At 31.4% G+C, this 12668-nt stretch overlaps 1 protein-coding gene across 3 annotated transcripts in view; it reads left to right on the forward strand.

The window, feature by feature from the left end:
• The window catches only part of LOC129750802 (basement membrane-specific heparan sulfate proteoglycan core protein-like), a 285122-nt gene that overhangs the window by 215350 nt on the left and 57104 nt on the right, over window positions 1-12668 (forward strand). For 2 of the 3 annotated variants that reach the window (XM_055745878.1, XM_055745879.1), the window contains 3 exons: window positions 4555-4701; window positions 5486-5622; window positions 12557-12662. In XM_055745878.1, the coding sequence (XP_055601853.1) occupies window positions 4555-4701; window positions 5486-5622; window positions 12557-12662 (390 nt within the window). Of the gene's footprint in view, window positions 1-3926; window positions 4060-4155; window positions 4242-4554; window positions 4702-5485; window positions 5623-12556; window positions 12663-12668 lie in introns of all 3 variants that reach the window. The other variant, XM_055745877.1, reaches the window with a different exon arrangement.

A 12668-nucleotide genomic window follows, 5' to 3' on the forward strand; every position in this document is an offset into this window, starting at 1 on the left:
CTGAATCTGAATTCTGAATCTGAATTCTGAATCTGAATTCTGAATCTGAATTCTGAATCTGAATTCTGAATCTGAATTCTGAATCTGAATTCTGAATCTGAATTCTGAATCTGAATTCTGAATCTGAATTCTGAATCTGAATTCTGAATCTGAATTCTGAATCTGAATTCTGAATCTGAATTCTGAATCTGAATTCTGAATCTGAATTCTGAATCTGAATTCTGAATCTGAATTCTGAATCTGAATTCTGAATCTGAATTCTGAATCTGAATTCTGAATCTGAATTCTGAATCTGAATTCTGAATCTGAATTCTGAATCTGAATTCTGAATCTGAATTCTGAATCTGAATTCTGAATCTGAATTCTGAATCTGAATTCTGAATCTGAATTCTGAATCTGAATTCTGAATCTGAATTCTGAATCTGAATTCCGAATCTGAATTCTGAATCTGAATTCTGAATCTGAATTCTGAATCTGAATTCTGAATCTGAATTCTGAATCTGAATTCTGAATCTGAATTCTGAATCTGAATTCTGAATCTGAATTCTGAATCTGAATTCTGAATCTGAATTCTGAATCTGAATTCTGAATCTGAATTCTGAATCTGAATTCTGAATCTGAATTCTGAATCTGAATTCTGAATCTGAATTCTGAATCTGAATTCTGAATCTGAATTCTGAATCTGAATTCTGAATCTGAATTCTGAATCTGAATTCTGAATCTGAATTCTGAATCTGAATTCTGAATCTGAATTCTGAATCTGAATTCTGAATCTGAATTCTGAATCTGAATTCTGAATCTGAATTCTGAATTTGAATTCTGAATCTGAATCCTGAATCTGAATCCTGAATCTGAATTCTGAATCTGAATTCTGAATCTGAATTCTGAATCTGAATTCTGAATCTGAATTCTGAATCTGAATTCTGAATCTGAATTCTGAATCTGAATTCTGAATCTGAATTCTGAATCTGAATTCTGAATCTGAATTCTGAATCTGAATTCTGAATCTGAATTCTGAATCTGAATTCTGAATCTGAATTCTGAATCTGAATTCTGAATCTGAATTCTGAATCTGAATTCTGAATCTGAATTCTGAATCTGAATTCTGAATCTGAATTCTGAATCTGAATTCTGAATCTGAATTCTGAATCTGAATTCTGAATCTGAATTCTGAATCTGAATTCTGAATCTGAATTCTGAATCTGAATTCTGAATCTGAATTCTGAATCTGAATTCTGAATCTGAATTCTGAATCTGAATTCTGAATCTGAATTCTGAATCTGAATTCTGAATCTGAATTCTGAATCTGAATTCTGAATCTGAATTCTGAATCTGAATTCTGAATCTGAATTCTGAATCTGAATTCTGAATCTGAATTCTGAATCTGAATTCTGAATCTGAATTCTGAATCTGAATTCTGAATCTGAATTCTGAATCTGAATTCTGAATCTGAATTCTGAATCTGAATTCTGAATCTGAATTCTGAATCTGAATTCTGAATCTGAATTCTGAATCTGAATTCTGAATCTGAATTCTGAATCTGAATTCTGAATCTGAATTCTGAATCTGAGTTCTGAATCTGAATTCTGAATCTGAATTCTGAATCTGAATTCTGAATCTGAATTCTGAATCTGAATTCTGAATTTGAATTCTGAATCTGAATTCTGAATCTGAATTCTGAATCTGAATTCTGAATCTGAATTCTGAATCTGAATTCTGAATCTGAATTCTGAATCTGAATTCTGAATCTGAATTCTGAATCTGAATTCTGAATCTGAATTCTGAATCTGAATTCTGAATCTGAATTCTGAATCTGAATTCTGAATCTGAATTCTGAATCTGAATTCTGAATCTGAATTCTGAATCTGAATTCTGAATCTGAATTCTGAATCTGAATTCTGAATCTGAATTCTGAATCTGAATTCTGAATCTGAATTCTGAATCTGAATTCTGAATCTGAATTCTGAATCTGAATTCTGAATCTGAATTCTGAATCTGAATTCTGAATCTGAATTCTGAGTCTGAATTCTGAATCTGAATTCTGAATCTGAATTCTGAATCTGAATTCTGAATCTGAATTCTGAATCTGAATTCTGAATCTGAATTCTGAATCTGAATTCTGAATCTGAATTCTGAATCTGAATTCTGAATCTGAATTCTGAATCTGAATTCTGAATCTGAATTCTGAATCTGAATTCTGAATCTGAATTCTGAATCTGAATTCTGAATCTGAATTCTGAATCTGAATTCTGAATCTGAATTCTGAATCTGAATTCTGAATCTGAATTCTGAATCTGAATTCTGAATCTGAATTCTGAATCTGAATTCTGAATCTGAATTCTGAATCTGAATTCTGAATCTGAATTCTGAATCTGAATTCTGAATCTGAATTCTGAATCTGAATTCTGAATCTGAATTCTGAATCTGAATTCTGAATCTGAATTCTGAATCTGAATTCTGAATCTGAATTCTGAATCTGAATTCTGAATCTGAATTCTGAATCTGAATTCTGAATCTGAATTCTGAATCTGAATTCTGAATCTGAATTCTGAATCTGAATTCTGAATCTGAATTCTGAATCTGAATTCTGAATCTGAATTCTGAATCTGAATTCTGAATCTGAATTCTGAATCTGAATTCTGAATCTGAATTCTGAATCTGAATTCTGAATCTGAATTCTGAATCTGAATTCTGAATCTGAATTCTGAATCTGAATTCTGAATCTGAATTCTGAATCTGAATTCTGAATCTGAATTCTGAATCTGAATTCTGAATCTGAATTCTGAATCTGAATTCTGAATCTGAATTCTGAATCTGAATTCTGAATCTGAATTCTGAATCTGAATTCTGAATCTGAATTCTGAATCTGAATTCTGAATCTGAATTCTGAATCTGAATTCTGAATCTGAATTCTGAATCTGAATTCTGAATCTGAATTCTGAATCTGAATTCTGAATCTGAATTCTGAATCTGAATTCTGAATCTGAATTCTGAATCTGAATTCTGAATCTGAATTCTGAATCTGAATTCTGAATCTGAATTCTGAATCTGAATTCTGAATCTGAATTCTGAATCTGAATTCTGAATCTGAATTCTGAATCTGAATTCTGAATCTGAATTCTGAATCTGTATTCTGAATCTGAATTCTGAATCTGAATTCTGAATCTGAATTCTGAATCTGAATTCTGAATCTGAATTCTGAATCTGAATTCTGAATCTGAATTCTGAATCTGAATTCTGAATCTGAATTCTGAATCTGAATTCTGAATTCTGAATTCTGAATCTGAATTCTGAATCTGAATTCTGAATCTGAATTCTGAAAAATTCTTTACAAAATTATCTGATTCTAACCTAAAATGTGTCGTATTTTTTGTCATGTTTGATTAGGCTGATCAGATAAAGCTGTCATTTGTGTCTGTTTCAATATTTTGTGATTAATTTGTGTTTTGTAGTGCTGTCTGACTTACTGGGTAAAAATCCGTACTCCCTACTATTTTCTGGATTTAACACTCTCGCAACATCGATTTTCAACAGTCACTACTTTTCCTTTTTTGATTCACTTTGAACTGTTGCAACTGGTCTCCAGTTTTTGTAATCCGACGATTTCCTAACTTTGAAACTTTGATGCTTGATACATCCATGTCATTTCATCTGAGCACGAAATAATTGATTTATAGGTTCATATTTTGTATTACTGATTCATATTTTCTTTAGCAAATATTCAAAGGTTCGAACGCCTTCATATAAATCAGTCAAGTTATAGTATATTTCAAATAGTGAAGTAGGTGAATACATAGATTGTAATTAACATTTTAAAGGAACAATTTCGCATGCTTAATAACCTAGAATAAGTTATTACTATTTGGTTTATAGTTTTGTAGAATGTTTTACCAACTTTCGTTATCTTTGACACTTTCTGCCGATAGATCAATGTAGTGATAACGAGTTCGCATGTGATGGCATCTGCTTAGGTAAAGAGGCCTATTGCAATGGGTTTGCGGATTGCGATGATGGTACGGATGAGAATAACTGTATTATATGCCAAGCAGGAGCCTTCCAGTAAGTTTTGTTGTAAAATAATATTTTGTACATATAAATATTGATTCCGTATTTTTGTTATTTTGTTTCTTACCACGTTGTTTGTATATATCGTAGTTGCAAAAGTAGAGAATGCATTCCTGTTAGTAAACATTGCGATGGCGTTATGGACTGTAACGATAGAAGTGACGAGCTTGATTGTAGTAAGTTGTATCTAAAGTTATTTGTATCTGTTGAAATGATGATAACATTTGATTCTACATATAGTCATAATTGATTATAGGCTAAGGTTTTTACTTTCAACTTGATGCGTTACATTTGTCACTGCCAGGAAAATGTAAACTAATGCACTAATGACGCTTTTCGCTTTTTATTTCCATTTGATATCTATGTTTTGATTTGTACAAAACAAAAATACACTGATCCAATGGGTTATGCCATACTTTTGCCGTACTAACCATCCAAAACACAATTACGGCCGTGTCGCTGCCTATCATCATACACCAAAACATTTAGATCCAAACGGCTCGCAAAACGGCTCATGCACCAACGATCAATGGCAGTGTGAAAATGGCTTTTGTATAAATAGCGAATTTCGATGCGACGGTCATGTCGATTGTATAGACAGATCAGATGAAACAGCCTGTCCACCAACAGGAGCTGGTGAGTATGTGTGTCTAATGATGTATGTGTGCTGTTTTGTTCTTATGTGTGTACATATATCATTTTGAATGTATGTTGCTTAACTTCAAAAACTGCTTTCATCATGGCGGCAAAATTGGATATCTGCTCGACGTTCCAATTTTCCGAGTAATATCACGTGACTTGCAGAATGAGAACCATCGAATAGAGTCTACATCTCTATTCACTGGTTCTCAGGTTATCAGAATCTGTATACTAAGAAATTGATCGGTATTGAAAACATGTTATCGATAAGACACCGAGTTTTTTATGCTATTTCCGAAAAAAAAATCAGATTCTTATACAAACTTCAGGCTGGTCGGACAGTTACAGGCTTTCCGATCAGGCTCCAATTATTCAGATGACCACCTATAGTACTTGACAAAATTAAGCTTACAACAACAGAAATTTAGCTAATTTCACTGTGAGGAACATTTTCAGAAATTGATAGTCAAAGTACTGAAATCATATTCAAATCATTTTAAATTCACTGGAGACTGAAATAAATATAGGAATGTGGTAAAATTTAAATCACACGTCGAGCAGATTTCCAAAACATCACCAGAATTCTACTAAATAGTGAATGGTAATTTCAAAATAAAAACCTTGTAAAATTTAAAAAAAAAATATGCGAAAAGGTTACAACTTCAAAGGTATTCAGCTTTTAATATTTGAAGACAAATTACCGTTTCACTGTTTAGGGAAATTGAAATAAAAAATAAAATCTTCAACCAAATAAGCTTACATTTGTTTTCCTCACCTGCAGCACCACAATGTTCCGAGGATCAGTTCACCTGTCGGGATGGGTCCTGTATAGACGTCAACCGCCACTGTGATAGGCGACACGATTGCAGCGATGGAAGTGACGAGATGAACTGTGATATAAATTTCCCACCGCAACCGGTAAGAACTTACTTCAATCAACCAACATGTTATATAAATATTCGTTCAATATGATAAAATACGGTAGAGGAGAAAGAATTTAATCGTAGTTTCTGGTCTCCATCTTATATTTTTAGATAAATTAAGGGGGGAGTAGGGTCTAACCTAACACTTTAAAAAAATCGATTTTTTTATTGTTTTATTTTCTTATTGTAAAATATTTCAAGAATGTTGTGTCAAATTTTCAAGTCAATCGAAGCAAAACTGTAGAAATTATAGGCCTTTATCTACTCTTATCTAATACTGCAAGAATTCTAGAGCAGAAACTTCAAACGCGTTTTTCTCGAAAGCACATTTTTAAAGTCAGTGGACATCGTCATTTGAAAACTACTTCACCGATTCTTTTCAAATTTGGAACATATTTTCTACATATAAAATACCAAACCCCAAAGATTTTCTTTTTTTTTTTTACTTTGGGGAGATTTTACAGATAAAAAATGGCGGATTTTTTCGTGAAAAATCATAGTTTTTACTTCAAATAGCCACAAAAATTTCATATAGAATTTTTTAAGTTAAATAAAATCGTTGGGGTCCAGAAAAACATCTATTAAAAATATTTTGCTCTGATTTTTTGACTTCAGATGGTTCTGTGCTGAAATACAGTGTCCACCGCAATTCCTGTTTTCTAAAAGGCATCCTCAAAAGTGCTCCGTCACCGGCTCATTTTTTTTAATATTTTTCTACGAAAAAATTACTAAATGTTCTTTTAACAATGCTTTGTATAATGCAAAAAATTTGAATACATTTGTTTGAACGATAGCTCTAAGAAAAGTTCGTGAAAAAAGTGTTTTTTTACCCGTTAGACCCTACTCCCCCCTTAAGCAACCCGCTGCCTTTTTCAAAATTGAGGATTGCGTGATCCTTTATTCAAGGAAACTTGATCCTTCATTCAGAGGACCCTCATCTTTTAAAAAGAAAAACAAAGTCTGAAATTCTATCAATTCTATCAATTGACTTTTTGAATCATGTTAGTACCTAGTTATTTCGTTTCGTAGTTTGTAAGTGTCAGAAGAAAAGACTTCTAAAAGTTTGTTTCAACCCTTAAGTTATTGCATACTTGCAGGCGCTTTTTTCTAACTTGAAGGGAAAATCAATTTGGTAGCCCTTTTCTACCAGACGAAAGTTATCCAATATATAAAGAACAGTGGTTTCCAAAGTGGTCCCTACCGTCGCTGGGGGACGTTGAGGAGTCTACAAGAATATGCAGTGTGTAACGTATGGATGCAATGATTCATCTTCATAATTAATTGACTTCTTCAACTGAATAACTATTTTCCAGCTTTTAGGAACCAATCGTTTTCAACTTAATTAAACTCATAATTATGAGTTGAAGGCTGCGTTTTCAACGCTTTGATAGCCGTCTAGGAATTGAAACGGGGGATTAGACAAATAAACGTACATTTTCTGGAAAAAAGTTCAAACCAAATCCGAAGCATGAATCTCCTCAGTAATTAAATCTGGAGTTTTAAGTTTTGTACAATTCAATTTCATTGATCAATTTATAACTTTTGAGTTATTGTTGCTCATCAATATGTTCAATTCTACCATCCAATTATGATAAAAATAAAACCGTTTAGTACTGCGAGTTTTAAGATTTTTAAGGATTTTACATTGATTACTCTTCACGATAATTGATGGGTGATTTCGTTTTTGAGACCATTTTTTCACTTAAAAATAACTATAAATAAAACTTACAATATCTAAGAAGAACGTATCATAGAACAGTGTGAGATCATCCATCTTGAACAGTGGGATACTCTTCAAAAAGGGTCATTCGCATATGATTACAAACATTACTTAGATAATGGTTTTTCATAAGATAACACATTAAAAAGATAAAACATGGACGAATAAAAATTCCAGGGAAATTATTTTAAATTTCAATTGATACAGACCCGTGCGAAGGACCCGTCCATGGGGAGATTTTTTTAAATTTAGCCAAAAATAATAACAATACCAAAAATACCAAATTGATTTCTAACACCATTTTCTTACATATAATTATCACATAAATCAAAAAATTAAAAATTTGACTGATAAAATAAACTAAAATTTGCAAAACAAATCGAAATGAATGTTTCAAATCGAAGCACCGAAAAACCAGTAAAAGAATGCGAATCAAATTTTCGAATAAACTTCGGACTCAAGAATCATGGCACAGAGATAGAATACATACATAAAATACAACACCAGATTTTAAAAAAAACTGAATTTTCAAATAAATGTTAAATGAAATTTTAAATTATAATCTCATTTGACATTTATTTGAAAGTTCAACAATTTAAATTTTGAAAAAGTTATAATTTTTTTTAAAAGACATACACCGTCTTAGCCGATTTAGGCTTTACAGACTGAATAAATGACGTGGACAACTTAAGATTAACACTTAACACCCAGTACCGAGATGGGAATCGAACCCATGCCATCAGTGGACAAGCGATTACCGTCTTACCACGCTAACCACTCGACCACCGAGACGTACGTAATTATTTGTTACTTTGATTTATCGGCCTAGCGGTGAAAAAGTGATGTCCTTTTTAGTACGGACATCTAAAGATTATGAAATTCTTCCATCTATATGGATAGAAGGTTAGAAGAAATGAAAGGAGGAACAAAAATTTGGTATGTGATGGTAATGCTTCTAGACAAATTCTACCCGCTCATTTTCACCATCTTTCATTTCTTCTAACCTTCTATCCATCTATATAAAAATTTCATAATCTTTAGATGTCCCTACTAAAAAGGACATCACTTTTTCACCGCTAGGCCGATAAATCAAAGTAACAAACAAAAATTACGGTGGTTAATCTCTTCATAAAGTTATAATTATTGTTATTTATTATTCATTATTCTATTCTGCATTTTCAATTGAAGGATTAATTAAAAAAATTTGCTGCAGTGTATCGAATTTGAAAGAAAAATCATGGTTAGCAATGCGAATTCTCGATTATGAGAAAAACAATCTTAGGAGAATTTATTCAATAGTTGATAATCGAATTTCATTTCATAAAGAAGAAAATTTTTAATTCTATTTCAAGATTACCAGTAATCAAAGTCAAACATAAAACCTTTATTAAAATTATTCCAGGCTAAAAAGTTCGTTTTTGAAGTTCAAAATACTAACGTTATATATTTAAAATAAAACATGTTAAATTATACTGACAAAGTACAGATTGGAAAATTGGTGATCTCGTAAACTGTTTAAATAAAATTAACAATAATGAATTATAAGTTTTGTTGTAAATATTAAAAGCACAAGGATAAAGCAAATTTAGTTAAGATTTCGCATTTTCTTTTATATTCATATTCGATATCATATTCGTATCATATTCGTATAATAATTAAAATCATTATCGATTTAAAACATGATTCAATATAATGGACATTAATGACATGTTTATAAATTTTCAATCGATGGTTTCAAAGTTTAATAATTCAAGCTCTAAATATTTTACTGCTTTCAATTGAAATATTTGGTAATGGAAAGGACAGAAGGTGGAGAGTATGTTTTTCTTATTAAAAATTCAGTTTCAAAGGGAATATTTTTTAAGATCACAAAAATTAAAAATTAAAAAACAAAGCCAAATTAATTTAAATATTTCTTAAAACTGAAAAAGTTTGATGACAAATTAATTTAAAAATAAAAACAAAATATGAAAATCAAAAAGATAAGTAGTTTTTTTTTACATTTCAGTTGGATTATTTTTTCAATAAACTCGTCTAGTCATTTAAAACTTATAAGAAAATAGAATTTGATTGAGGGATCGGCATTTTTGTGTCTATGATTTATTTATTGATTTGGTAGATTTAAGCGTCCTGAACTCGATTTTTTTGTCAAGTTTAGTCTATTGCCTTTAAAATGAATCTGTTTTTTAGTTAAATCAATCTTTGATAACTGATGAAATAACAAATCTACGTTAAAGAAAAATCTGATTCTGAATTTGTTAATGATACCTATTTCATTCAACTTAGGAATAATACTTTAAAGATGATTATGCAAAAAGTTAAATTCTACAGTTTTTTAAAATTTGGAAAGATATCATTACAAGTATTTCTGGCATTACTAAATAAAGTTAAAAAAAATCAATTTATTAAACAAAAATTGGTCAATCATGCAAATCGATGAGAATTTTGCTTTAAAAATATATAAAATCTGCTTGAAAACCTCTTTAAAAATAGGAAACAAAGAAAGAAATAGAAAACCTCTGTAACTTTATTCGCAGAACTCAAAATTACTTGAAGTATTGAGAAAAGTTGATAATTGATCAAAATAAGCTTTTAAGTTCTTTGCACCTCATAACCATCTAAATTTTAGTGGACTCGTATAATCTATTCATACGTTTTTGAATATGACGTTGAGCATTTAGAAGAACAAGAAACACAAAATAAAATTCAGACTGAAATTGAGGCCCTCAGAGCCAAAGGGGTATAAGTGACAAAATAGTCGATTTTGAGTTAATGATGCCAAACGATTCTTCATATTCCAAACTATATATGGTAATTTTTTCAGATTTTTTGAATTTTCTTTACATACATTTACATTCGAGAGGAAAATAAAAATTTTCGAAAAATATATGGAAAATGACCAAACACAACAACTTTAAAGCGTGTATTCTCGAAATGAACTTTTATTCACTTATACCCCTTTGGCTCCAAGGGCCTCAATTGGTTTCTTGAAGAACATTCCATATCAGCACGTTTTTTATTTGTAATTCAAAATTTTCAGTAATAAGGTAGAGGATACAAGGTATTGGATTTTGTTTTGCAAATTCTGATGACCATCGTGAGTGGTAAACATGGCTTGCAGCTTGTTGATGTATAAAATTAGTATTCGATGAACTAATTTTTAAGTTAAAATGATATATTTTAAACACTGCACTAGGTAAGTTACACTTCTTAATTAAAAAAAAACCCATTTTAAAGATAAGACAGGGTTTTTGTATGTCAAGCTCAAAGTTTCATTGAAAAAGTTTGATTGAATTGCAAATCGAAATTGACGATTAAAAATTAGTTTCAATTCGTGAACGGCATGTCGCAAAATGAAATTTCTCAAGCCTAGCGTGATTTAAGATATATTTCCTCCGGAGGCGAGCAAAATTTCTGACTAGCTTGCTAACACTTATCAAATCTTATTTTAAGATCAAGTTATTTCCTGTTACAACGTTGACAATATTACTTGGAAAAATCTCCAAACGCAAACATTTGAATTGTTGAACGTTTCCAGCATTTTTTTTTGCTAGAAACCGAGGCAAAAATTTACTGTGAAGCCTGAAATGCAGTAAAAATATTTCCTTGCTTCAAAGCTTTGGATAATTTGAGATAAATCTGATCAAACTATTGATTGAAAACTATTGAAAACGCAAAAAAAGTTTCAAACTATTGTCCTGCTGATGTAGCTGTCTATGAGTAAAAATATTTGAGATATTATAACATAAATTTTAGTGTTTTATAATCGCAAAAAGCTGTTATGCCCGTTCATGATAACATTCGATTTAAAATTACATTTTTAATTTGTTTGTTGATTTTTTTTGAAACAAAAACTTTTAAAGTTCTGGGTTCGATAAAAGAGGTACCCTTTCAGTACCGAACAGGAACAGTAGGTTCAAAGCTGGAAATTTTGATCTTCCATATCTTTGTAAATTTTTCAATAACTGCGAATCCAATTTTCAAAATTCACATTGAAACTTGCAGATAAGATCTCTTAGTTTAGCCCTTTACCCAATACAATACCCATATTGTGCAGATTTCTTGCGATTTTAAGTCATCTACAGCATTTAAAAGTTAAGCGGAAGCCGCAATCTTCGATTTCAAAATGATGTCAGAGAGCGAAATTCGATTTTCTACTCGTTTAGCCTTTTCACTTACTACCCCTTATTGTGGATGTTTCATGAGATTTTCAGTAATAACAGCTAAAGTACAGCTTTGAAAAGAAAATAGAAAGCCGCCATTTTGGATTAATGATGGCGTCAGATAGTGACATTCGACTTATTCTGGTTTAATCCTTGTACCAAATACCAACACAATATTGTGGGAATTTTATGTGATTTTCAGTGATTAAAATAATTTTAATGTTCAGTGGAAGCCGCCATCTTGGATTTCAAGATGGCGTCTAATAGCGAAATTTGACTTTTACTAGTTTAGCCTTTTCACACAAAACCCATATTGTGGGGGTTTCACACGATTTTTAGTCATTTACATTATTTTAAAATTTAGCGAAGCCCCCATCTTGGATTTCATGATGTCGTCAGATAGGCACAATCGACTTTTACTCATTTAGCCATTTCACCCAATACTAATATTGTGGGAATTTCATGTGATTTTCAGTGATTAAAATCATTTTAATGTTCAGTGGAAGCCACCATCTTGGATTTCAAGATGGCGTCTGATAGCAAAATACGTTACTCGTTTAGCCCTTTCACCCAATACTCATATTGTGGGAGTTTCATACGATTTTCTTTTATTAACAGCATTTTAAAGTTCAGCGGAAACCGCCACCTTGGCTTTCAAGATGGCGTCTGATAGCGAAATTTGTCTCCTTCTAGTTTAGCTCTTTCACCTAATAACCATATTGTGGGAGTTTCATGCGATTTTGAGTCATTTGCAGCCTTTTAAGGTTTATCAAAAGCCGCCATCTTGGATTTCTAGATTGCGTCAGACAACGAAAATCGACTTCAACTCGCGAGTAACTACGAGCGAAACGTCAAAATTTAGCTATTTATATGGCTCTCATAAAACCGTATACCGTATCGTATTTAACGATTGTTTTGTATAGAAGCCCTTCCCTCTCTTTTTCAAAACTCAACAGGTTTCGTACTAATAATTAAATTTATTTTTAAAAAACGATTTAGATCAGTATCTGATAATTTTTTCTCATTTCCAAAAACTTTTCCAACAGCGGTGTCCTAATCAGCATGAGTGCCCGGATGGTACATGTATAGAGCATTCGCAGATCTGTGATGGGCAGAGGAATTGCCGCGATGGTTCAGATGAATACAACTGCCGTAAGT

This window comes from Uranotaenia lowii, chromosome 3 (genome assembly GCF_029784155.1).
Source record: "Uranotaenia lowii strain MFRU-FL chromosome 3, ASM2978415v1, whole genome shotgun sequence".
In the NCBI taxonomy this organism is placed as follows: domain Eukaryota; kingdom Metazoa; phylum Arthropoda; class Insecta; order Diptera; family Culicidae; genus Uranotaenia; species Uranotaenia lowii.